Source organism: Rhipicephalus sanguineus, chromosome 1, assembly GCF_013339695.2.
Source record: "Rhipicephalus sanguineus isolate Rsan-2018 chromosome 1, BIME_Rsan_1.4, whole genome shotgun sequence".
Classification (NCBI taxonomy): Eukaryota; Metazoa; Arthropoda; class Arachnida; order Ixodida; family Ixodidae; genus Rhipicephalus; species Rhipicephalus sanguineus.
In genome coordinates, this window is record NC_051176.1 from 75,488,164 (window position 1) to 75,515,945 (window position 27,782).

The 27,782-nt window shown below is 49.1% G+C and overlaps 1 protein-coding gene across 1 annotated transcript; it reads right to left on the reverse strand.

The window, feature by feature from the left end:
* Positions 1-1,476: 1,476 nt before the first annotated feature.
* LOC119385907 (nuclear apoptosis-inducing factor 1) lies at positions 1,477-4,473 on the reverse strand. The gene is made up of 3 exons (XM_037653275.2): positions 4,221-4,473; positions 3,330-3,482; positions 1,477-1,529 (listed from the first exon to the last, which is right to left on the reverse strand). Exons 1-3 carry the CDS (start codon positions 4,471-4,473, stop codon positions 1,477-1,479), a joined length of 459 nt encoding a protein of 152 aa, XP_037509203.2.
* Between the last annotated feature and the right edge of the window lie 23,309 nt (positions 4,474-27,782).

Sequence of the window (27,782 nt, forward strand, 5' to 3'; positions counted from 1 at the left end):
GATGTCGCAATACCTTGCCGATGTCAGCGGTCCCTCATTGCGGTGCGAAACGCCAAGCTCATTACGGGACTCAGGGCCCCAAGCATTAACGGTCGTGCATCCGCTTGATGATACTTCTTGCACGTAGAGGGGGTCGTAGCGGGAATTTATTGGGCGCCAGACACGTTGATTTTGGTCTCGTCGTGTTGTGAACGTAGATTCGTCGGAAAAGTACTGTTTTTCAGCCGTCCGTGGTCCAGGAGACGCGTTCTGTTGCGAAGTAAAGACGCCCCGTTTTGTTTGACAAGGAGAGGCGCGGCTTCTGGGCCGAAACGTGGCTCTTCAGTTTACCTTCCGCTAGCCGTCGTTTTATTGTCGACGCGCTTGCAGACACTCCAGCGGCCGCACCGATCTCTCTGGCAGTACCGAAGGGGCTTGCCTTCGCGGCGTCGTCGATGTCGGCGTCCTGAGCAGCAGTCGTTGCACGAGGGTGCCGTCTATGTGGAGCGTCGCTGATGCGGCGTTCTTTCCTATAAGCTTCGATGATGTGATTTACGGTCTTATTAGACCTCCCCTTCATCCCTACTATTTGGCGTTGAGTATACTGCTTCTGGGACAGCTCAGCTATCCGCAGGCGCTCACTGTTAGGCACTCGAGACATTATCCAATGTGAAGAACATTCATTGTTCCACAGTGCACGCTACCCAAACCCACTTTCATGTAATGCGGTAAGCGGCGCATCAGCCTGCAATTCCCAATAGAATAAAATGAAACAAACAAAAAAGCAAGGCTAGATATCACTTGTTTTGTGAAGCTCGACTTGCCGAGCACAAAATTTGGTCTTCAGGACACGCTGGCAGTTATCATTTTCGAAGCTGATATCACCACAGGGCCAAACGAGGGCGAGCGTGAAAGCCAGCAGGGGCGGTGTGCATTCGCAGAAACAGCCGAACCCTCTCCCGATAACTCGAAAATATGCCATGATCGTCGCTACTGTACAACCTTGCAGCGCGCTCGGCCACGCGCTCGCGTGGTGTAGCTCATACTGAGCGCGATAGTACATGCAGAAACATCTCAGTATGTTCAGGAATATTCATTGCTCCTGTTCATTGCTGTGTGCCTTACTTTGTGTCTGTTAACTCAGCCATATCAGTATTTACCTGTAAGTGCTATAATTTCCTTGCATTTATTTACGCCTTCTATCGCATGAATGGCTAAATAAAAATAGAAAGAGAAGCGCGGTTGCAATGCAGCACCCTTTTCTTGTGTGCGTTTTTCACTTGCCATATTCACTTAATATTAGGCGCAAACACACAGGTAGCTGCAGTGCCCGTTTCATTATTTGTTCTAGCAAAACTCGCCAATATTGGAGAATGTGCTTCTGACCTTCCTCCAGTTCATCGTGTGGCATCTGAGTTTCTGGTCGGCTGGATCTGAAAAAATGCCACATTATTTTTGTAATTCTTCGCATTTCAAACAGACTTCTGAGAGTTATTCTCACCCTGCTCTGAAGAGCTCTTTGGTGGCCTCACCATCTGGCTGCTGTTCAGCTAACAAGAGAACAAAAGCACATTATTGAATGGGGATTAACTCATTTAGAAGCACAGCATGCGAAGTTAGCATTCGTGTAAGAGCAGACGGAATCCTTGCACACAATTAGGCATGAAGACTGTATAGTTTCGGCAGACTAGGTCAGTTGCGCCTGTTCTTTGGAAATTCAAATGACAGGTAGCCATCATTGGAAGTGTATTTCTGTAGCCAAGGTAAATGAATTTCAGGTCACCTTTTAAATTTAACTTAAATCATATCATATAATATGTGCCTTTGCATCCATCGCTCATATAAAGTGTGGAGGCTTGTTTGTAACACAAGGTGCACTGCTGTGCTCTATAACGTGTCCGCACAGAACCTATCACTGCCACACTATGAAAACATCTGAGTCATCCTATGAAAGTTTAGTGACCTCCCAGTTAATCTGACTATACGCTTGCTAATTCTGGATGTAGTGGCTCAGCCAGTGATTTCATGCGCACCAAAATTTGTAATAAAATATATAGGATGGCCTTAGTTTAAGCATGATGTTTCTCTCGTTGTGTGCCGCCTACAGGCTCCGTGTGGCATGATCCTCGCATGTAACTGATGTTACCATGAGCACATGGAGCAAGCTCTGTCAGCGACTTCTTGTGTCAAGGGTGTCTTTACCTAGTGTTCTAGATTACTTTACTTGAAGGCACCTCGCACAGTTGTCTTGTTACTCTTTGTCAGAGGCATATTTGTTCTGCTGTTTTTCCCAAACACAAAGGAAAACTTAAAAAAAAAGTTCTGAGGATGTCACACACCTAGATTAGCTTTTTCGAAAAATCAAGCCATATTGAACTGCGGGAAGAATGACCATCAGCCCTTTACACCGACAAGAAGCGAACAAAAATGTCCCCCTTGAGTTTCTCTTGCTAGTTTTGTGAATAAAGCATTTGGTTGCTCGGCTGCTGACACGAAAGTCGCGGGTTTGATCCTGTCCTCGGCGATCACATCTAGTTGGAAGCTTAGTGATATCCGTGTAATGTGCGATATCAGCTCACGTTAAAGAACCGCAGGTGGTAGAAATTTCCCGAGCTACAGCTACGGCGTGGCTCATAATCATGCAGCGGTTTTCCGTCATGTTTTCTTCATGAGATCATCATAAACGAAATGCCCATGACATAGGTCTCTTTTTACACTTGTTATGGTATTGGCAGTGATCATCGGCATTGCTATGAATTTGCTCTGTTCTCTTTTTTTTTTCATTTCTTCTATTTTTCTTCGGAGCACAGATTTACTGCTAGCTTGTTGAGGTTGTATATAGGTTCCGTCTGCTGCGGGGTGCAACAGGGGCACTTGCACCACACCCAAGCAACAGCAATGCACTCACACGCCCCGCCCCCACTGCGATACAACTCGGGTTTCCAGCCAGCAAGGCAAAATCCTGGAGACGCCCATGATTGGTTTTGTTTTTTGTATATGCACGCTGTTACACCTTGTGTCATCCTTTCTTTTCACTATTTTTGTGTGCAGTTCACCTAATGCTCCTTTGCTTGTCTGATTTTTTTTTTCTAAGTATTTATCGTACTCTAGCTACCCAGCTTATTGCTGCCACTGCCTGAAAGCTTGGGTATATAGGAAACTGCCTTGAATTTTTTACCCTTCTTTTCAGCACTAGCTGCTCTGTAGAGTGCTGCTAGTATAAATGAACCATTATTATTTTAACTTTTCGCAATAACGATATACGTGCATCTGTACCTTCCCTAGGCCCCCGTGCAAGCGCACAATCTAGCTGTAGTATATGCAGGCATACGTTGTGTTTGCATTCATACCTGGACTCGGGGCACCAATGTCCAAACCGCCAGAAACTCCGAATACCGCTTCCGGATCAAGCGTATTTGCGACCCGGGACTCAAAGTCGTCCAGAGGGGCCACGTCCTCTGGACCGCCTCCCGTTGTCGCCCTGCTGCGGCGAACCACAGCAGCTGTTGGAGAGCCGATAATGAGTGCCGTACGCGTTTCTACAGCAGTTTTCTGTCGCATACTTGTAAGATTATAAACTAGCGGACCCAACTCATCCCGGATACGCAACAAGCACTACTGCACGTCTTAGTAAACAAAATACAATTATACTGCGCTAATTTAAGTTTGGCCGCCACCGATGCCTTAAGGTACACCTAAAGCATGGAGCATGAGCTCATTTCTTTCTTTCCACTTCGCATACCCTGTTGATGTAGCTTATAGGGATCGGTGTCACATTGTTTAAGCTCAAGGGCGCGGGCTCCATTCCTGGCCACGGCAGCCGTATCGGGATAGGGACGCAATGAAAGAACACCGGGGCACGTTAAAGAACCATTGATTATCAAAATTCAACCGCTCATCGTCGCTACGGCGTGACATGTAATCATGTTGTCTTGGCGCGAAATGCTGAAAGTGGTTATATCGCTCACGTGCATGTTTGCGGTTGTCGTGGGCTATGAATCAAGCCAGCGACCGCGTTACACAATGTCATAGCCGTCGGGCCGCCACAGTTGATATGCAAAGAATGCATCGGTATTGCCAGGATTTATATCAGTCGTTCGGCAATGAATGTAGGCGTAGGTATTTGCTGCGCTCACGTTGAAATAATCCTACAGATTTACGACCCTAAAAGAGTGCCTATGTCACTGCACGTGCTCTTGAGAGCACTGTATTGTACAATAAATTACGGAAAAGTCTCTCACCTCGTGCCTTGGCGGCGCTCTTCACATCGCACCATTTCTTCTTCACCTCAGCGGGCGTTCTTACAATGCCCGACACAGCGAATAAATTCGATGTGATAGTTTCCCAGGCCCTCTGTTTGTCCTGGGGCCGTCGGGGACCCTCGCCTCGGCTTTCGATGGCGCGACGGTACTCCTCGTAGCCATCGACGAGGGCGGCCAACTCTCCCTGCGTAAAGTTCGGCTGGCGCGCTCGCTTAGGCGGGTTCGCCGACATCTTGTCTAACCAGAAATGTCAAAAGTAGCTGGGCCAGTATGAAAATTGGGCTTCGGGCGTGGGCACGCTTGCGATAACCGCTGGCCAATCCATTGTCGATATACCCTCTTTCTCTCGAAAGGCACCTATCACTATACGTCCGGCGAAACGTGATCACAAAAAGTACTGTGTCTAAAGGAAAGAAAACGCCGCATTAATTCCTTATTGCATGTACGCTAAACAAAAAATGGCTTTCGGTGCTCGTTACTTAGCTATATACACAGTCTTTGGAAACCATCAGTTAGTATGGTATTAAAATGCACATCGCAATTATTAACATACAGAAGGTGCACGGTGCGGTTTGAGGTGTACCTCTAAAAAATGCTTGCGAACATTTTTTTTTTTTCATTTTACGTGCGCTGCTGTATTAGCATATGACATCGCGCTCAGGACTCCTTGCTTTGACTGCTGCTGTATAAAGCTGAGCAGCTTTCCTGTCGTGTAAAAGGCCGCACTGATGCTTCGTACTAACATTGTTTATAAGAAATGCAACCTTTCACGCCCAGCTACAAGCAATTTCACGTGAATAAATCTAGCGTGCTCGAATTCGCCCAACAATAATCTGTAAGGCAGTGCACCCCCACAAAGGTGCATTCATAATGGTGGACGTAGGGCGCGTTTCAGTGACGTCTCCACACCTTCATTATCTTAGTTTAAATGATGTTTTGTTGCAGCGCCGTTCGCATGCGCTTGGCGAGATAGTGCACGGATCTTTCCTTCACGTCACCGAACCTGAGTTATTTTTTTAAAGAGCGGTAGGCTGTGGTGAAAACATTTATTGGGCTTTAAGAGGGGGAAGAAATTTCCAGGAACCAGCAGGTAAGGGACTGGTCTTTGCAAATACCAGGTTGAGGTCCCAAGCGGGGGACTCCAGTGGCGGCGGCCAACAAAGGCTTCTTGGGCCTGTAAGTCGTTGCAGCCGGGCTGGGTCGCCACACAGTCCACCCAAGTTGGTTTGAGGATAAGAGGAATGGCCGGGTTGAAGGGACAGGCCCACACCATGTGACAGGTGTCTGAAGACAACACCGCAATGCGGACAGCTGCCACTAAAGGAGGGGTCATAATGTTTGAGACCTGCCGGGCACTGCCGCGCATTGGTGAGGAGGCGTAGTAAGAGCCTCTCATCCGCCTTCTTAATTCCTTTGCATGGGTGGTGGTAAAGGCGATGGCTATCTTGATAGTATTCTGCAATATCTGTGAAGGTCGAGGCGAGATTTAAATCATGTTCTTGATCGGGTGTGGTGAAGAAAATATCTCTTAGGCGCTCGTTCCTGCGTTGAGCGTCCTTCCTTGTTGGCCGTCGTCGTAGGCGCCTCTATCGCGCGCCGCGTGCCACGCGTCTTTTTTTTGCTGAGGTGAACTGCATTACTGTGGAAGCGTCGCCACTGAAAGAGAAAGTGAAGATTAGAAAGTTAAAAAGAAACAACAAACAAAAAAATAAACAAAAAGTGGGAGAGGTACAAATAACAAGGCGTAAACGATAAACATAACAAAAACGTTAAACAGAAGATGAAAATTAACGAAGAATAAATGAAACATGAAACACTGAAAATAACACATTCTAAATGTACGCACAAAGGAGCCACTCCGAAATATTTTGCCTCAGCGTATCGCCTAATAGAAACACGCGCATGGCTGCACTCAAATGTCGGTGAGTGGCATCGTAATCGCTGCTTTACATATATATATATATATATATATATATATATATATATATATATATATATATATATATATATATATATATATATATATATATATATATATACGTGTGTGTGTGTGTGTGTGTGTGTGTGTGTGTGTGTGTGTGTGTGTGTGTGTGTGTGTGTGTGTGTGTGTGTGTGTGTGTGTACGGTCATTGATGAGACACGAGCGCTTGGCTTCGCGCAAGACCCGAGGACGTCTGCTGCAACGCGGCAGCGCGTAAGCGCTGTAGCAGACGCCCAGAACTGGAAGCTGGGATGCAGCGAAAATACATTCGCAATCATCGTATACCCTCGATGCTAGACGCTTCGCGTGCTGCCTTGCTATCACATGCGTGCACTTTCTTTCCTTGTCGTTTCATCAGCTTTCGCGTTGCCTCCTTGTCCTCAAAAGTGGCGAGTAAGTTAAATTTGTACCCTTGCTATCATACTCCCTCGAGATACGATAATCCTTGGCTGAGAAATTGCGTAGGCAAGAGAAAGCTGTGTGAATTCGGCCCCTGACCTTTAGTTGTCCACCGGCAGCCAGGCTGCTGTCCGGTTACTTTGGTATGCAATAAAGGCATGCCGCTTGACCGGCTGGATTCCTTCAACGAAGCGTGCATCACCCACAACACTAGGCAAGCGCCACACAACATCTTTTTCATTTTCCGTACAGTCAGCATGTGTCATAATTCCGGACTACAGGGATTGGCTAGGCTCGCAGCTACAGCCGCGCCCGCTTCACGACCAATACCTTGCAGTGGGCTCTCGTCTTTGCTCAGAGTCAAGAAACAAGAAGCAGTGCACACAGTCATTGCAGAGTCACGATGCAAAAGACGGAGTGATCTTCTGACGGACATCATCGAGTGTTGTGTAACGTCGGCGCTCCACCGGTCCCGACGAGAGACACCTGGAGAAGACAGGGGCAGTAACAGTCGCACAAGGGAAACGCAGACAGAAAATGCGTTTTGACGTTAGGCCAACTCCTCCAGGTCAGAACGGTCCCTCAGACTGCTTCGATATGTCTGGCGAGCCATCGAGTGCTTGCCGGAGGTCAGCGAGACTCGCCGCGAAGAGGTCCGATGTTACGCGCATGGACGAAGACGGGGCGGTGACACCGCTAGCACGACGCTGGAGAAGGAGGAGGATGCGCCACCGACGCCCCGTGTTGTTGAGGCAGAGGCGAAGTTCGGCAGACTTCGACGCGTGTGGCTTTGGTTAGTGGCAAATGACGGTGCTCAAAGTGGTGGACGAAATGAGTGCTAAAAGAAGAAAGCATTTACACATCGCGGACAACGGAAGTGCACTCTCTTCTCGTTGGACTACTCCCATTGGAATATGACGGCATATTTCTTTCTCTCCTCCGCTGGAACACTGGGTTCGCGATACGTTCTTGCTTTGATAAGCTTCAGGCATTTTTGGCTCGCTGTGGCGATGTTGCCCTGAGGGTAGCCGGGTGCCGGTGACCAATTCTTACCTCTCTTTAATGCACGAGAGCTCATTAGGCCAAGCGAAAAAGCTGCCTGAGGCCGTTCTGTCTCGCGCCCCAGCTACCGCCAGCGGAATTGCTCAAGATGTCAAGGACAGTAGCGACTCGAGTGGCTGATGATTGCAGCTCGGCGTGCATTAGGGAATGTGTCAACTCCTTGACAAACCGTCATCCTGCAGAAAGAGCACCGGATATATCGTCAAATGTTTTGAATCTTCTGTCCTCATGGCAGTTGTGTCTGACAAAGGTTTCTTCGTACTTGCGACAGAAGGTATGGTCTCCGAGAAGGGAGCGGCAGCTGTGCACAAGAACTTCTAACAGGTTTCTGAGAAGCCCGCGAAGGTGAGAGCTCGTGCCACTGCCCATCTGAACAATTTCTCGCTTGAGAAACTAGCATGTGAATTTAGGAACCGCAAGGGGTTGCTGATGGGTGTGTTTTTCGCTGCTAAGACACACAGACCTGGTGTTCCATTTAGAGCGATTGTTTCCGTGGAGGGTACGTGGCTCCACGCGGTTCAGGTTACCTACACAGACACTTGAAGACAGACAATCGAAGACCCCTTCCATGCCTGGCTACTCTAAGTCTGAATTGAGTGCTTAAATCCGCGGGAAGAGCTTGAAACTTGCGCTTATTTTTGTGCAGCCCTGAAACTATCTAAGTTTACCGCGGAATTAAAGAATGAAAATAAAATTCCATGGGCTCTGTCTTTTGGAGTCAGAAATTCGTGTTTCGCAAATATTTCCGAAAATTGATGATTTACAGAATTCAAGAAACTAACTTATAGATCCGTAACTTAACACCACACACTGAGATTTCGAAATTTCATTTCTGGAAACTGCAGCGCCTAAGGTATGTCTGTATCATACAAATATGATATGTCGATCGGTATAGAGCAGTGGTCTCAAACTCAGCTAAACTAGCGCGCTGCAGTGAAAACGTTTAGTCCCAGAAGGGCCGGGACAGCGAAGAAAGTAGGAGCGGGGAGGGGGAAATTCAACAAAATATTTGAAATACGTTAAGATTTTCCCATATCTCATATATGAATCATTTCTTATGGGGATTTGATGTTAGAGGATTCTAACGACACATTCTGGACGCCGGTTCTGGAACATAGAGTTTCAACGGGAAAGGGCTAAATAGAGCTCGTTTCGCAGACATTCCGGTGTCGGTGTCCACGGCGGCGGCTTCATTGGTTGGGAGTAAAAAATCGCCATAGTGCATGAGCTAAAATTCGATATTGATGTAAATGAAAAATTATAAAAAAATCTTCCGTCCGACTGAGAATCGAACCCCGGGTTTCTGCGGGACAAGTAGGTGTTCTACCACGGAGCATGCCAGTGATTAAAACAGCTTCGTAAAAAGAAACGTTATAGGAGTGTCATGTAGTGAGAGGAGTCTCCTTAACGCGTGTAATATGGCGTGGCAAGAGCGTAGAATCGCACCAGGAGTTAACACATGGCAATTGCGCAACGAGTGGGTGGTTTAAAGCTGCCCAGCAATTACAAAGTCTGTAGTTGCGGAGATGCGCGTGGCAGCTTACGGATGTGTAGTGGGTACTTTGCTAATTCGCAGAAGGAAGAATGATGTAGTAGTGGGCATTTCGCAAATTTACTGCCTGTAGACATTCTAGGAAAATTTGAAACGGCCAATGTTACGCGCACAAAGTTCCTTTCCTCGCGGCATGGCTGAAGGCGATGCACACGGGCCCTGATTACGCTATCGCGTTCCACTTTTTAATAGAGCTGTGCGCTGGTCACAAAATCGCCGGCGGTGGTGCGCCGGTGTTTGCACCTCTGGCGGCGGCGCGCGAACGGTGCGGGCTTCATCGGATCAGCGGCGGCGTGTCGCGGGGGGTGGTGGGGGGTTGCACCAAGTGTCTGAGGCACACCAACAACGACTTTCATGACCTTGTTGTCAAAATGAATGACATGGAAAACAAAAGACACCGGAATAACTTACTAATTTATGGCATTACAGAGGAAACAGATGAGGAGCCCAAAATTCTAGAAAAGAAGATAAAATAAGGTATATACGAAGATATGCTGGGCATTCAAATAAATCCATAGAAAGAGCTCGCCGGATTGGCACTTGTCAGAGTCGACACACTCGCCCGATTATTCTGCGAATTGTCGACTTCAGGGAATAAAACTAAGATTATTTCGTGTAGCATCAAACTTAAGGGCACACAGATATCAGTATGAGAAGATTTCTCAAAGAGAACTAGATACATCCGAGCTAATCTATGGCGTTCAACTGCAGGTGAAAGGCCAAACGGTACAAAGTTGTCACTGTCATTTGATAAACTAAGACTAAACGGGCTGACGTACACGAGCGATTTAGATAAAGAAGTTAGAGCTGAAATAACAAAAGTGGGACCAGCTATACGCCTAGTGCTCCCGCCTAAAGAGGCACCACTGATAGCCATCTAGCGGGCGCCGGTGACAGTACGTGCGGGAAGCCGAGCAGACGTCAACGCTTTGCATAGCTTTGCAGTGAGGGGATGGATGGCGTTAGCGGCTGCCGATTTCCCTTTCGTTCGGGTTCCAGTGAACTAATTCTGCGCTGGCAGCTGCAGGAAAGGCGCGGACCTCTGCGAAAGTGGACTTGTGCATGGTGTTTGTCACAAACGAGCGCTGAACGAAGCGCGCGTCGCCTATGGGCACCGTGCATACGTTAGGAGCCGCCACAGTCGCGCGCTGCCTCCAGCGCCAAAGTGGTCTCGGCAGCAGATTTGGCGGGATAAGGGAGCAGACGATGCAAGCCGCGGTAAGCCACTGCGCCGTGCTTTGGTGCTTCGCTTGAGGCATTTTCTTTCCCGTTTGCTTCCAAAAGATGTCAAATTGTTAGCAGCTGTCAGAGAACGTAACGTTAGCGCGTGTGCTTCTTTTCGCCAGACGTCGTGTATCCTCAGGCGAACGCGGCAACATAAAATGCATGAGCTGAGGGAACAAAACGGAGGTGACGAGCCCGTTGAGCTAAAGTGCGCACGTGTAACGCGGGCCGTCTCGCTCACTAAACAATCACAGCTTATCACCCTCAGGCTAACGCGGCAGCGAACTCAGCGGCAGCTTGAAACTGGCGATACCAGCAATTGCACGTCACAGCCGCTGAATGAAAAAAAAGACACAGTTTCGCCGCAACGGCGAAGCAATGAATGCGATAGCAACAAATTGGAATGTAACGCGAAGAACGGAAAGCAGCTCGAAATCACCAGCGCGTCGCTCGAGCCCAAAGGACGCACGAAAAGAACGCACACAGGACGAGCGCGAACTATCCTGCGTCACAGCTCGACACTTGAAGCGCACTGCTCAAACATAAAGCAGGACGCTCGAAACGAACGAACAGGTACACACAGGACGAGCGCGAACTAACTGTCACAGTTGTTACTTATTTCTGTTTGAACAGCGCGCTCCTTTCGCAAACGCGGCCGCTGCAGCGAGCGACTTGACCTTCGTACGCTCTGTAACTTCAGCGGGGACATCGTGGGGAAAGCACAAGACATACAACCCCTCGCTCCACCCTCCCCCCGGCCGCCCCCTTCTTTCCTCGAGATGAGCGCACGAAGGCAACCACACCCTGTAGGGCGAAGAGCAATGGCGTTCGCAGGAGCGGGGCAACGATCTTTAAAGCGCGCCACGTGCGCACCATCTATGTGGTACCTAAGAAAGCAGGCTGAAATAAATGGTGTATATAAATAGCTCGCTGTTGGCAGGCTCAGAGTCGGTTCTGTTGGTGGCCTAACTGCTAACGCCGCGCGCTGCGAAGCGAGAGGTCGCGCGTTCGATTCCGCGCGTCGGAAAGCTTTTCTGATTTATTTTTCTTTGTGGCTTTTGTATATGTATATACAGCCATATACGGTGCATGACGACGGTGACGGCGACGGCAAAATCAGCCGAGACTGTCCATATAATTGCTATCGCAATAAAACGCTTTCCATCTGTGTGAACCTGTAGCGCTCAGGAAATATCGATGGATTGTATGCTGGGTGTGCCTCTTCGTTTGACTTGGCATTTCCTACTAAGTGCCTGCTGCATATTCTGCTGTACGGCCCGGGTGTCCAATTAAACCCATCGTTGCTGTAGTGCAATGTAGCATCCATAGGTTCTCACTCGCAAAGAAAAAGAACATACTCTACCTGTTCACAAAACTCACTTTTGTCGTCGAACGACTGCGATGCACCGATTCCGTCCATATTCTCTAAACGGAAACCGGTAAAAACGCGTGCCCAGAGAATTCCTGTAGGTTTTATTTCACCCAACAACGCAGCAATTATTCCTGAAGTTCGGAATTCCTACGAACAGCGCAACCAGCACAAAACGAACTGCCCGCGAAAATACCTCGCGCCGTCACAGCGGGAGCGTGGAGCGAGAAGGGGTGCAATCGCGGAGCGATGTTTTATGCGATATTATTCTTATTATCCACCACCTGCGGCTGACTGATCATGTTGATAATGCGGACGGACCGTCGCTCTGGTGAGTGGCCAAGCACGAAAAGTATAGTCATCGTAAAAGGCATCGTTCCTCTATTTCATCCCATTGCGAGCGCGTGAGAGCATCCCGCCAAATCTGCGCTTCTTGCCGCTAGGGACACCTTCGCTCGGGCAGCGGAGTTACGTCTGCACGGAGCCTATTTAAAATGACGGCATGAAAACCCGGCACTGACGGTTCGCGCGCGACAGAGCGCGCCCATCTAAAAAAAAAAAAAACAAGTATCAAAAGGCGCCGAAAGCGCGCCACTTACCCTCGCCGCAGAAGACGCCACCGAGACAGCCGAACGCCCGCGCAAGATCGGGAGAATTAGAGAAATCAAAGTGGCGCCGTCCGATTGCTCAGAAAAATCTGTGAAAAGGATCTAGCCCTTTCCCCAGCTTTCGCTGTTCTACGTACAGACGAACCACGTAGGAGCTTTCCAAACCCAGGCGCCCAGTGCACCTGGGTGCCGAGTCAACCGTTGCTGCATTGCTGTTTCTGTAAAGAACAAGTACACAACGTTTGAGCAAAGTGCCTTTGCACGGCGGTCGAACTGAACCAACACATGCCTAGACTGCGATAACTTTCGTCGCCCACCAGTGTGGACATGATCAAGTGCATCCAACGAGCACCGATACGGTAGATCGAAAGCATGAGAACCAGAAGCGACGCATTAACTCGCAAAATGACGAAGCGGCTAGCCTCTCCCAACGAACGGTGGCGATCCGTTGCTTCCGTCGCTCTTATTCATGAGGCCTTGCGGTAAATGATAGAACCGTGGGTGGGGCGAGTTTTCGCAGATGTTTGAGCACCCCACCCCACAGCAATTGTTATTCGACATTCGTTGAATTTTCGGCCACCACACGTACCACGAACGCTGCATACTTCACTACGAAAACGTGAACAAGGCGGAAGCACACGTACAACTACGCAGGTAGCTATGGCGGCCGTCTGCTTACTTTCCCGAGAGTAATGAGCAAGTTCGCCACCTATGGCGCTTCCGTAGGCGCGCACTAGGCGTATACGCGATTTCAGGCCTCGCCATCAGCATAGGATAGTGTAAGAGAACGCACACAGAAATGACAAGATAAAAAGACACAACAGATTTCTGCACTGCTTTGGATTTTTTGTCTAAATGCCCGAAGTATCGTTAATAAAACTGATAAATTAGAAGATATAATCATACTGAATTGTCCAGATGTTGAGATAATTAAAGAAACATGGATTCATGCCCATATACATGGTACCGAAATTGCACCTGTCTCGCATTCAATGATCCGCACAGATAGGGACGGCCGCGGGGTCGGCGTGGCTATCGTGATAAAGAACAGTCTAACATTTCAAGCAGGGCCTCGAACACAAAAGCATGGAGGTGTTTGGCGCTATATACAGTTTGATAATACGACATTGCTAATAGGTGCTATTTACAGGCACCCTGGAGTGTCTGAGGAATATCTTTTCAAAGTACATGCTACCTAAACAATAAAATGAATAACCACACAAAACTCTTATTAACTGGAGACTTCGATATTGCTGATATAGACTTGGGTAAGCTACCTACCGGCAACAGATGCAAAAAAGTGTGAGCACCTGTTGGATATAATGTTTGGCTTTTGCATATCACAGATCGTTAAGCAACCTAAGCTTGTCCAGCAAAGTACTACTGCTGTGCTTGATCTTTTTTTTTTGTATCGCAATCGATAACACCACACATATGTGTTGCAGAAGGAATATCAGATCATAAGATGCTCGTTCGAACTTTCTTTAGTCTAATTCGGAGCACCAGCCATAACGCCAAACCATCTAGTCTAGCTTTGAAAGACTATAGCCGAGCTAATTATGAAAGTGTCATCGACTATTTAGAAGAAACCTTGGACAGTTTTTCAGCTTAGACGGACGGAGACATCAGTAGTCTGTGGATAAAACTAAAAAAGGCGGTAAAATATTCCAAAATAATTTAATATATATTATTTAGTTGGCTTATGTTGCCTCATGTTGGCTACAGCCGCGTAGTGTGGCTTTCCACTCACATGACAACGTAAGAAATATGGCATTAGACTGCTAGGACCCTGCTCCTTATGGTCTAGAGTTGGCCGGCCCTGCACGAATGTGTCACAAACTATTCTCAAAACAGGCATGCGTCGCACCCTGTACGTCTCTCCCTGATGTAATTAACTGATGTTGGCGCTCGAACATGGGGGCTGACGTTTCGTCGGTTTGCATAGTACCATTTGGGCGTGAAGGTGCAGCTCACGAGCCCAGAAGCCCGCGCGTCACTCTCGCGGCTACTCGACTTACACACAGAGCTACCCGCTTCGTAATACATTGATGAAATTGAAACAGTCAATAGGTCGAAGGCCGACAGCTTCGCACAACTTCGACTCGCACAGTGCATGAAAGCAGCCAGAATTTTCTTTATCAGACCCAAAAGGAAACTGTGGGGTGGCTTTTAGGACAAATGCTTATTTTTCGTAACAAGGAGATTGTTCATATTCTATACTTCATTTCGTAGGCTTTTTCGCTCGCGCTATCTGACCAATTCAACGACGAACTGACGCGCCTGGCAAAAGTCAAATGCTCGCGAGACAGTTGCGCAGATGACGTTCAAAGGGTGATTTTATGGGTACTTGCTAACACATTTGAATCTTAAGACAACATTTTAAAGCGAGACTAATCTCCGTTTTCTAGAACGTCCCTTGGCTCAGCACTCAACCTTCACTCGGAAATGTCAACGGCAGTGCCACCCCATGGGAAGAAATGGCAACGCCACATCACCGATAATCGGCGGCAAGGTTTGATAATTGCGACGTCATTTTTAGACTGATGGTGGCGCTATGTTAACTCGGTCGAGTGAAGAACGAACTTCAAGTCGAGGCTCGTTTGACAAGTGGGGGGGGGGGGGGGTAAGCCCTCATATTCTCCAACAATGCTCAACTTGAAGTTAGTCGTTCACTCGACTTTGTTGAGAGCAGCGCCACCGCTTGACCAAGAATGGCGCAGTGCTTTTCAAGAAACGCTTCCGGTTATCGTTCATACGCAGAGACCACGCGGACCACTTCTGCCCAGCGGCGGCGCTGCCATCGGCTTCGTGGAAGCCAGGAGGAGCGTTGAGTGGACGGACGTTCTAGAATACGGAGGCGAGGCGTGCATTCACAAACCCCCATAAGTTAGCGCTATAAGGGGCCTTTTTCATTGGTGGGAAAACATGCACAAGGAAATGTCACAGTGCGTTTCAGGGACTTGCCTTATTCGTTTTAAGGCATCCTTAGAGAAGGTGGCCTTGTCGTCACAAGGGACGAGTATGGGAGCGAGGCTACAAACTTTTCCTGGCCTCGTCGTTGGTTTAAGAGCAAAAGAAATGCCTGCATGCTCCTGAAGACAATAAAATAAGTACAGACTTACATGCCCGTGCGTCTGCCCATGCCCTGTACTTCTTTATTTGTGTATGTGCGTGTCATGTTTAAGCTTTGTTTCATTTACGCTATGGCTGCATGGAGGCAAAACAGTGAATTAACAGAAGAACCAACGATCCTGATCGGCTTGGAAGCATCGCATTGCGATAGAAAAAAACACACTCATGTGGTGTTACTGACACACAACAAATGGAAATGGGAGGAGGTTGAAGAAAGTCTGCCAGCAGGAACTACGCGCCGAATGTTTCGATATACACTGTTTTACGGATTGGTTTCGATGCCGCCATGTTGGGCTGCTAATATTGCCGTTTTGTATCTTGAAAGCTGAACGAACAGAGCTACAGTGGATGTACTATACGCATGAAAACGGTTGGGATGGTGCATTCAACGTTTCCTCACCTTATCAATTTACGTCACGAGATACAAAAATAAGAATACATTTGCTTAACAGCCCAAGGTGGCGGCGCCCATATGCCTTATGTAAAATCGTCTATACGAGGCTACGAACTCTAAAGATGCATGTCTCGGCGGCGGTGCTGACTTTAAGCATCGGTGGTTTGAACAGTACGGGTACACCCGGCGGCTGCACTATGCTCCAGCGTTTTCGGCAAAACGCTCCACGCCGGCCGAAGCTAGTAAAAGACGTGATTACACTAAAATTTTGGTTTAGCGTATTTTTCCTGCAATAGTTGCCGGGGGCCTATTGGTCATAACACGGCACATCGCTTGGTGCAGTGAACAAGAAGTACACCACATGTGGGGTTCACTGTCGTCGCCAATTTGGCAGCGCACGGGATGTTGCCGTCATGTGACACTGTCCGGCGTCGTCACTCGTAATGTTTCCACATTTTTCGAAGGGATCGTGCACCTCTGCATATAAATTGAGTCATACTAAATTAATGGGGGCAAAATTCCGCACATGCCGGCCGTTACCAGGGTCCCCAAAAACGGCTTCCTATGTTAATTAATAAACATATCATAGAAGGTTTTGGTGTTTGCACTCCTTTATGAGAATGCTGTGAGTAGCATGGCTAACGTGAACAGTCTGCAAATAATTTCCCTCTAGTAGCAGACAAAGTACCGGCACAAAATTTACGGAAGTGGCGCGCTGAACCACTTTCCAACCTAAGCCGAATGCGAGGAGCATGGTGGAAGCTGACGGAATTAAGCGCGTGGTCTGGTGGACTGCAGGGAGCTGGCACGACCATAGTTAAGGCCTTGTTCTGGGCGAGTTGGTGAATACTTGAACTCTTCATTATAGCGCTAAAAAAAGATGGTCGCATTAGAGCTGATAGCACGAGTGCTTGTTCTGTCGTCTCGTATCTTCAGTTTAAGATGTCGTCATGAAACAATTACATCTCGGAGAAACAGGCACGCGCAGCACGCAGCCGGAAGCTAATGAAAGCAGGCTTGACAATCGTGAAAGACGTTCCAAAAAATCGGAGCAAGTGCTGGGAAAATATGCATCGCATCGAAGAAGCTCGGCACCACAAACTAACTGTCGCTGTATTTTTTAGCACAATCCACACGACAAGCCAGACCGATGTAGTAATTTTATTTGAGAGATCACATCTCAGAATTCGTTTTAGCAGACAAGAATGAGTCGAATAGTACTTAACGAAGGTCACAACTTGGCATACATGCTGGTCCATTATAAACAAGTGAAGTAAAATTGAAGATACATCGCGCAGTACCGACATAATTTCGGTACTTACTAGTCTAAATATAAAATATAAGTGATAATAATATGCCAAGACAGCTGGTCTTGTTGTCTTGTTTTCTGTTCACGCAGTCTTACGGAAGTTCTTCTCTCCAACTTCTCCAACTGTTGGTTGCCGCCACACGAGCAGACGCGAGACTGTCGTGGAAGCCGTGAAAGCACTTTTCCAAGTCACCCATAACAGAGACCAAGAAAGGGCAGTTGGTGGCATCGTAAAGATAGACTCCCGGTATGTGGATGGCCAGAAAGGGCAAACCACTCCAAATGTTAATGCGTGTCGGTATGTACTTGCAAACAATGCCTCCCTCATTTCTGGTCATAAAGGTCAAACACCAGGTAGTTCCCGCGTTGAAAACGCCTTCAACCGCACTGTTATTAACCGAACGCATCCTCTCCACAAGCCTAAATCCAATTTGGGGCGCGTCGAACCGCAAGAGCTCGCGACTGCCATAGAGTGCCCACGGGCTGGTGTGTACGTCTTGTGGTGTGACCCACGAGTACAAAATAGCGATGCATCGAAGGCGTTCTTGCTCACTGCGGACGGCGTTGATATCGCGGTAGATCGAGCGGATGGCCGCAGACAGACTCAGTCCTTCTACCGGGGCGAGAAACGGAAAATTGTCGGCGTCGATGGTGCGTAGTTCTTCTAACGGCAGGTTGTAGAAGACACTGCACAGGCAGCGTACATCACCTTCTGACATGGCCGACTCTCGCGCTGAATGAGATGTATGCCTGCGAAATGAACCTCGGCCGCGGTTTCTTCTTGCCGGCAATGAAGTAGGTGGTCTTCGTCCTGTAGGCCGTCAGTAGACCACCTAGTTTAGCTTGCCCTGACGAAAGCGCCGTAAGCAGACTGGCGGCACTTAAAGTCACGCTTTCTCCAGAACTGCGTGGAAAGCTGCATTGCACCGGCGCCAGCTAGTGGTCACCCTCGTGTTCTGCGTAAGGATGTGCCCTATAAGTAACATTCAGAAGTAGTACGCCCAACTACTGCGGCCTTGATATTATCGGTAGGTATATGAATCACGTCACAAATTAGGCTTCTCAAGGTGCTGCACTCGAATGTAATCGTCACGATGATCTCACTACTTATGCAACCATGCGTACGTTGACTGTCATTTTTTTACCATGTTTGCACCGGATTATCACTTTTGTCGATATGAATATCAGTGGTATGCGCGCCTGCTTTGCTGTCACGTTTCTTAAGTGACACGTCTATATATCGATGTGCTGAAGATGGCGGCCAAAACATCGTCCATCGTGTACCGCCTGTATGTACTTTGGACGTTTACGGATGGAAAACAGATACTCGTTGCACAATGCACCTGAGAAGATTGACACAGTGAGCTAGTTCTACTCTATTGCTGTGATATGCTGTCGCGTGTAAAAGCAAAAGATAAAAACTGCCTGTTTACTTTGATTACGGTACAGGCCAGGGGGCTCAAACACGCGGGCGGCCCGCGGACACTTCGCTAGCGGCCCGCTGCGCACGTGACGATTGTCGTACCATATTTTTTTTTTCTCAGTAAGGTTGTTCATGAGCTGCATAGACGTGAGTGGTCTGAATCAATCTTTTCTTGAGGCACCCCATGCGGTCAATATGCTTTAAAGCATACCCGTTGAACAAAAGCTCTATATTTCAGAATAGGCGTCCAGATTGTAGTCATTGTGCAGATCAGTATCGATATATTTCTCAGAAAACTTGCAAGAAATTCGCTTCAGAAGTGACCCATATATGACATATGGGAAATGCCTACTGTCAAATGTCAACGTTAGCTGACATTTTGTTCAACTGCCGCCAATGGAGGTGAGTATGCTTGAGGCCCGTGTGCATAGATTTAGGTGCACGTTACAGAACCCCAGGTGGTCGAAATATCCGGAGCCCTCTACTACGGCGTCCCTCATAATGATATCGTGGTTTTGGGACGTCAAACCCCAACAATCATGAAATATTTACAATAGATGCTTAAGGCGAGACACGGGTCTGAGAGGCCGATTTTTTAAAGTATTTGTTTTTCATATTCAATACGGCCTAAAAAAGCTGATCCTGAAATAATATAGCCATGTAATGCGTTTTATCAAGTTATTCGGCTTCAAAGTCAGTTTCAATACCATTTTCGCTCGCGAAACCACCTCAAACACGGTCATATTCAACGCCGCAGCGCGCGAGAACCACGCCAACAGCGCGGCAATGTTGGTCTCATTTGAAAGACGCAGTATTTTATTGTCTGTTCCTAGCGAAATAACGCTTTTCGTCTGGCAACAACACAGCTATCGCGCATAAAATAAAATTTTAATAAGGCTCGTTCACACCGGCGACTAGCAACGGTCGCGCGACTAAATTAGTCGCGAAGCGACTGGTCGCAAACGGCCGCAAATGGTCGTCTTGGTCGCAAAGCGACTCCTTTTCTCAGTCGCTCGCTGCTCGATTTTTCAGTCGCGCGACTGCAGTCGCAAACCTCTGAACCAATCAGATGCGCAGGAACAGGACATCAGCCTATTTTACGGGGCAACGGCAATGCTAGCTGTATACGAGCAGACGTGAATTCTATATGGCGACACATATAGGTCGCACGCAGGTGTGAACATCGGCCGTTTTCAGTCGCTTTTTGACCGCTAGTCGCAAAGGTCGCGCGATCGTTGCTAGTCGCCGGTGCGAACAAGCCTTTACTCGCACACGAATGGTGCGTTTCTATCACGTGGGGCAGTTCCCGGTTCCCTATGCCAAAGGATTCGTCTGCTACACAGCTTCGCGCAATCCGACATTTTGCGAAGAAGCCTAAGAGACGGCTGTGCGATCGGTGCGATGGCAGGCGGTCATCGCAAGTTGCAGACTGCTCATGCATTCCGAAAGAGGCGAAAACGACTTCCTAGAGCACGCAGCTTATCACCAGCGAGAGCTTCTGCCGCCGAGAACACGGAAGAAGCGGGCTGTGCCAGCGCTATCGCGAACGCGGCTCCCGCGATCGCGGACGCGATAGCCGCGACGAAAGATCACAAGCGAGCTGTGCGCGTCTACACTCTCCTGGTTTTCGACGCTGGAAAAGTGGCCATCGAGTGTCCTGCAAGTTATATTTAGCAAGTCATTTCGTCGACGTCAGCCACAGGACGCAAGCGGTCTTTCTTTCGCGACTCGGAAGGAGCCGCGACGAGTGGAATGCCGTTCACCGTCGTAAGCTTAAGGGGCTGATATACCCCAGCGTATCGTCCGCGCACGCGCGCACGTGTCAAGGCGACGTTACGTCAGCAAAACACAGCCCTCTCCAGTCCGGCGTCGGCTGACTGCCGACGCGGCCAACGGCTCCTGGGGCGCTCGCGCGACGCTCGACTCCGAATACCTCCTGCTGCATTTCTCGCCGGTCTCGCATGTACAGGAACCTGCCTCGCGGGCTGTTTCTTCGGTTCCCGACAGGTGGCGCGGCGCGTTGTTCGCTTCACTGCGCATGCGCTCCTCGAGCTGCGATCGCGCCCTCGCTTTCGAACCGGCTCAACTGTAGCGGAGACCGATTTGCGCCTGACGTAGCATCGGCGGCTTGTGTGACGAAACGCAACGTCCTCGCGCGCGCGCGTCGGGAAAGTTGGAGTATAACAGAGCCTTTCGTGAATGAACTGCTTCAGTGCATGAGGTGCGGTGTGTGTGGCGGGCCTGGTAGCATCGCCAAGGAAGAGCCAGATTATGCCATCGCCGCGAGGCTTGTGCTGATCGCGAGACCAGTGATGAGCGCGGACAACTGAAGACAGTATGTACCTCACCGAGAGCGGGAGGGGGGGGGGGGGTACGTGGCGCACGGCTGTTTCGAAATAACCGTGCTCGTAGTTCGCGTGGCAACGAGCACAGGGAACGGACAAACTGCACTGAATGCTATCTTTTCACCCTGAATATTTCACGGAGAGGCATGCACACAAAGACATACCAAGATTAATTTAAGTTGAAAATGAAGCCTGCCTCGCAGAAGGCTGCCGCACGCGTTATTGACCACTGCGCGAGCACCGTCAAATCGCTGTATGTCGATATGAACAATGGAAACCCTGGAAACATCGCTGTTTCCTTTGATGGGACTTGGCTGACCAGGGCCCACCTATCCCATATTTCTGTTGGACAGCGATCGAGCTATCCACGGGATATGTGCTGGTCTTGATCGTCCTATCCAACTTCTTTTTGGGGTACCAGCTAGGGCCGAAGGATGACAACCCAAGGTATGCCGAGTGGCTAGCTGGCCGCTGTTGCCAAAAGTACACCTCCAGAAAGCTAGGCCAAATGTTGGGGAAAGCGGCAAGAATTTTACTTGGCCGCTCATTGGAAAGGCCTGCGCTTCGCTACACAACCATGTTATGTGATGGAAATAGCCTGCAGGAGGCACAGTTATATGTCACCGATAGCCTGCTCAATGGACCTTCGTGCGCAGAGGAGCCTTTGATAATTCGTTCAACTTACATTTCAGGGCACAGAAAGCGCCGCGTGTTAAGGTACGTACTGACTAGCGGCAAAAACGTGCGCGACACGCCGCGCGCAGCAAGTGATGCTGTCGCGAGCGGCAGGAGTCACAAAAACGGCAGCAACGCGCGAGTGCGTGCGATACCCATTTTTCACGGCACGCCGCAAAATGAGAACCAATCAGAAGCGAGCTGCGCAGTTGCGACGCCGCTTATCTGCACGCAAACAATTATAATGCGTGGCCTCCGACACTAAAATGACACACACGCCGTAAACTCTCGAAGGCCGTTCCAAGGCAATAGGCCGTTGACAATGCAGCTTGTCAGCACTTCGCTGCAGGCTTCGGTGGACCCGTGCAATTGCACGAGCGATGTTCAGGAGGAGTGATTAAGGGAAGAGCAGGCGCGGAGCAGCTCCGGCGAAAGGCACGCGCGCGCGAAAAGGAAATCGGTGAAGGTCAGGGGCGTAACCAAGGGGGGCCACACCGGGCCCGTGCACCCCCCCTCCCCCGAAATTTTTTTTTGCCGTGGCATACAGAGCTCAAAATGACACTCGATCACATCTGCCTGTCCGACCCCCACTTCAGATCAAGGAGGTGCCCCCCCCCCCGAAAAAAAATTCTGGCTACGCCCCTGCTGAAGGTACGTTCTCACTTGTCGCAAAGAGACGCGCGACACGTCGCGCGCGGCGAGTGATGCTGTCGCGAGCGGCGGGAATCTCGAAAAGCGGCAGCAACGGGCGGCAAACGCACAAATGGGTGCGAGACCCATTTCTTGCGGCATGCGGCAAAATGAGAACCAATCAGAAGTGAGCCGTGTATTCGAGTCGCTACCTGTCTGCAAGCAAATGATTATAATGCACGGCAAATGGTTATACTGCACGTCTCAAAACCACGATATGATTATGAGTGACGCCATACTGGAGGGCTCCGGAAATTTTGCCCATCTGGTCTTCTTTAAGGTGAACTCTAATCTAAGCAGACGGTCCTCAAGCATTTTCGCCTCCATCGAAAATGAGACTGGAGAGCGACCCGTACGCCGCAAAATCTCGGAGGCATGCCTAGCCAATAGGCCGTTGACAAGACAGTTCTTCCACACTTCGCTGCAGGGTTTGGTCGACCAATGAAAGTCCACGAGCGGCGTTCAGAGGAATAATTAACGGAAGATCAGACACGGATAGCAAATAATGGAAGCAATGAACGAGTATCTAATCATAAACAAGGCATGAGTGAATACGTAATCACTCAAAGTAATAATGATTGATAAGCAAGAACCGGAATAAACAATACTAGAAACATTAAATACAAACAACGCGCTGTGTTGGGAATGGAAATATAATAAAGTAAAACCTCGGTGATACGAATCTCGCGGGATTACCAAAAATATTCGTATCATTCGAAATTCGTATAACCAGAAAGTGTGAAAAATTAGCATTTGACTAAGTACATTTTCAGTTATTGCTTTTCAGGGCCGCAGCAAATTCACGATCAGCTCTAAATGATTACCACTGAAGTCTTCAGACGTCAACGATCATACCTGCACTCGTAAATATAAGGCCCATGCGCGCGTGTGTAATTATTGAACCAGGTGCATTGTGACCCGCGATAGCTAGTAGCCCCTTCCAAATCTCGGTATGCTTTTTTGCGTCACACAAGAGTAGTGCGGCGAAAGTGAGTTAAGGAGCGCTTTGACGCGATAGATGAAGGCCACAAAATTTCAGAACTGCGGTCCTATGTTATTATTTTCTTATCGCGGTGGTGTTGGGGATGTTTTTCGGGTGTTTTTCGATATATTCTTCTTTCGGTCCTCGTCGGCCTCTCAGAGGATGTCTGATACACGAGGACATCGCTTGCATGGAGGACATGACTTGTAATCAAAACGCGAAAACACACTGAGGCACATTAGGGCCTCCAAGATTCGCAAACACAATCTCGGAGGCTACGACGCGTCACTGAATGTTTATCGTGATCATTGTGTAAGAAAAGAGCTTTTCTTACACCGCGATTCTGGCGAATTGGCGGCGCGTCGCGCATGCCCGCGCTTGCGTTTCTGCGCCCGCAAGTGCTTGGCGCATCTTCCGCGACAGCGCGGACAGCACCTCTTCGTACCTGCGAGGCAGCGTACGTTCGTATCAAACGTCGCGGGATGAAAATCTGTTCGCAACAGCCGTACTCCATTACATTGCAGGTCAATGGGCCTTGGCCGGGGCCAAAGAAAAATTCGTATCACACCGAAATTCGTATGAGCCATGATCGTATCACCGAGGTTTCATTGTATATGAAACAAACGAATACGTAAGTGTTATTTACATATTATTTCATTCTTCATCAACCCCACCTGAGATTAGAAGAAGACACTTCACTGACACAAGCCACTTTCAAATTTATCGATAACATAGAAGTAATCCACAATTTAAAGTTCTCGAGTGACACCATACAATAAAAAGTATGCACTAAGTGGTTGAAGTACGCACGAGGGACAGGATATCGCTGTGGCGTTCAATTCTTAAAGGGGTCATGAAGCACCCCTTGGGCTGATTGAAAAAACACATCCTGCGGAAAGCTGACACGGCTATGAACTGCTCTGCCAAATATTACAGTCGTGCGCGCCGCGTAATGGCCACAAGCGGAGCGCGAAGTTGCCGTTTCCGCAGGCACCCTCTTTTCAAACAGAGGCCGGTTCTCACTCTCGTCGGTGGGCGGGGCGTCTGTCCGCTGTACGTCGCAAGAGACATAGCATGCTTATTGGCCGATAGCCGACGTAAATCGAGAGCGGCGTTCGGATCAGATGCGCTTCTTGCCGCGGGGTGCCGCCACTTGCCGGCGCCGCACTCCTCAGTACACGGTAGCCGCACTCGCGCAAGCGAATCACAGCGGGAGAGCGATCGCGTTTCATGACGCGCGCTGGCGTAACTTCTTTCCCCCATGCCATCCCTCCCTGTCTAGCTTCCAGTGCGCTCGTCGGCACGAGAAAAGAGAGAAAGCGCTGGGAGCGTGCGCCAAACCCCCGTAACTCCGCTGATTCTTGACGGATTCGAGAAATTTTTGCGGCAATCGATTCGGGAGGCAGTACACTCCGATACTGAGGCCATTAGATCATTACTTGGAAAAGTGGTTCATGACCCCTTTAAAGGCGAAGCTTGGGGGTCCCAAGTTTTGTGGGTTCTGGGCTTGCTGCGTCCCGTCCGCAGTTAAAGCGAGGAAGACGAAGGCTTCAACTCGCAACAAACAACAGCAACAATTTATTTAACTCTACGCTGCATACGGCGGGGTCGGTCCAGGGACACGAGACGACGGGGCGGCGACCATGATCGGCGGCAGCAGCAATCGGCCAGCGCGTGTGGCAGCATCCGTCCTTCCTGGCAGCCCAAGCACGTCTCCCCTGGGCAGCGCGCAGGCGCCCTTTTTAAGGCGCGCAGCTGGGCCACGCGCACCGCCTCTGCGCAGCACGTGGCGCTATCCCGCGATAGCCGGTGGGCGTGATTCCCACAGTTTTTATTTGCTTTTTTTCTATTACGGCGGGAAATTCCTATTATTGATGCTGGAAATGCATCATATTGCGGACGTGCTTGAATATGTGATTGAGAAACGAAAACAGCGTTGTTTAAAATAAAGCCTCTTAATTAAGGTGGTCACTGAACAATGTCGAGTTTGCATTCAGTCTCTACCTTTTTTTCTGCTGTTTGTTGAGCTCTAACAAATGTATGTCTGGCAGCAAATATGACACGACTGGACATCTACACGCAATAGCGCGAAATGATAAATTTGTAAACTAGGGATGTGAAATGTGTGTCTGCATATTGTCAAACCGTCATCACCACCTCATCAGCTTTTATGATTTTCTTGGAATTAATTTTTCAGATTATGAGAACAGCAGGGGCGATTGGGCGTCCTTGCTTTGAAAAGCCCGCGGGGCCGACGCAATACAGTCGGACGAAATATATCGAAGAGGTTGAGAAGAAGGGTGCCCATTCGAGAATTTGTCTTTTGCGAGCACAGCCAAGCGCCTTGAACGCACACATTCAAAGCAAGAAAACGGCTGACTCACAATCGAGCAGCCAGCCGACCGCTCGTACGCGTTGCTGTTATCAATCCGCGGTTGTGGCAGTTGTGGTTCGTGCGCGCTGGTAATAGTAGATATTGTGTTCTTGCCTTTTATACCTATTGTCGTTTTGTCTTGCCTGGCATATGCGCCATGGTTTAGTTGGAGATCAATACGCCACGTGGTGTGAAATACGGTGAACTAAAAGCGGTATCCCATCGCTGTCTACGGTCCGCAAGATTCTTTCACCGCTGCTCCTTCCGCTAGTAGAAAAAAGGGCGCGCGCAAACGCCATTCACGCATCGCCGCAATGGAGGCTTTTTTGGTGATGGTCCGTTCATAGCTCTGTTTGTACAAGTCCAACGTGGACTTCAAGGACAAGGAGCTGCGTGCAAACAGGTGGCCCATTATCGGACAACAATTTCCCATGACAGGTAAGTAATTCATAAACTTTTCAGGGTGTTGTGTGTTTCGCAGGCACGTGTACCAGTATGTGAACGTGTTTTTTTATGTATATTGTGCAGGTGAGCAGGCAACGGCCAAGTTTAAGGACTTCCGGGACTGCTGGCTGAAGATATCGGTGGAAAAAAGGAGAGCTTGTAAAAGTGCAGTTCCTGACAAGGACGGGAAAGTGAAATCCGAGTGGGCCTACTACGACATTGTCGATAGTATTCTTCGAAACACTCCATACTATGCAGAAAAGTAAGGTTGAGCTCTCGTTCCCCGTCGTTCTTTCTCGGAACGGTGAACCGATGTGGTGCAGACAGTGTAAGTTATGGTCTCGGGGTAAATGTATGCTGCCGCAGAGATTTCATTCAGGCAGTATTGACTTTTCTCCAAGGAAGGTGTCATATGTTAAAGGGGTCACGAAGCACCCCTTGGGCTTGTTGAAAAAACACATCCTGCGGAAAGCTGACACGGCTATGAACTGCTCTGCCAAATATTACAGACGTGCGCGCCGCGTAATGGCCACAAGCGGAGCGCGAAGTTGCCGTTTCCCCAGGCACCCTCTTTTCAAACGGAGGCCGGTTCTCACTCCCGTCCGTGGGCGGGGCGTCTGTCCGTTTACGTCGCGGATCTGTCCGTTTACGTCGCAAGAGACATAGCATGCTTATTGGCCGATAGCCGACGTAAATCGAGAGCGGCGTTCGGATCAGATGCGCTTTTTGCCGCGGGGTGCCGCCACTTGCCGGCGCCACACTCCTCAGTACACGGTAGCCGCACTCGCGCAAGCGAATCACAGCGGGAGAGCGATCGCGTTTCATGACGCACGCTGACGTAACTTCTTTCCCCCATGCCATCCCTCCCTGTCTAGCTTCCAGTGCGCTCGTCGGCCCGAGAAAAGAGAGAAAGCGCTGGGAGCGTGCGCCAAACCCCCGTAACTCCGCTGATTTTTGGCGGATTCGAGAAATTTTTGCGGCAATCGATTCGGGAGGCAGTACACTCCGATACTGAGGTCATTAGATCATTACTTGGAAAAGTGGTTCATGACCCCTTTAAGTTCCTGTTGAATTTCATAAACAGATTGGTCATTGCGTTGCTTATTTTTTTTATACTTGGTGCTTTTTACCCTGCATATAGTGTCGAGGGCGGTATGCACCTCGCAACTAAACGGAAGTCGAGCACCGCAGCAAGGTAGCGGCGGCGGTCGTATCCGACGCCAGTGCTATAGATAAAGGCACGTGCAACGATACATGAGAAGTCTGAGTTGAAGGCTTTCATCTGACTACTTGATGGTTTGGCGTACAAAGGACGACTGCATCAAGCCCGACAACAGAGAAGCGCCTCGTTTCAGTGATGCTCTCGTGCTCAAGAGATGTGAACTTTCCAATGGAAAATGGCCTTCCTTATTAAGTGATGTTTTCTGGGCAACTAGAAGCACTCTCAAAGCTCACCAAGAGCAGTTTCAACACCTCCGTGAGTAAGGCCCGTATTCTGAAATGCTCCTTACCTCAGATCATTTACTTACCTTACGTGAGGAGCCCTTCATGCCTCCTTATCTTAAGGAGCTCCTTGAG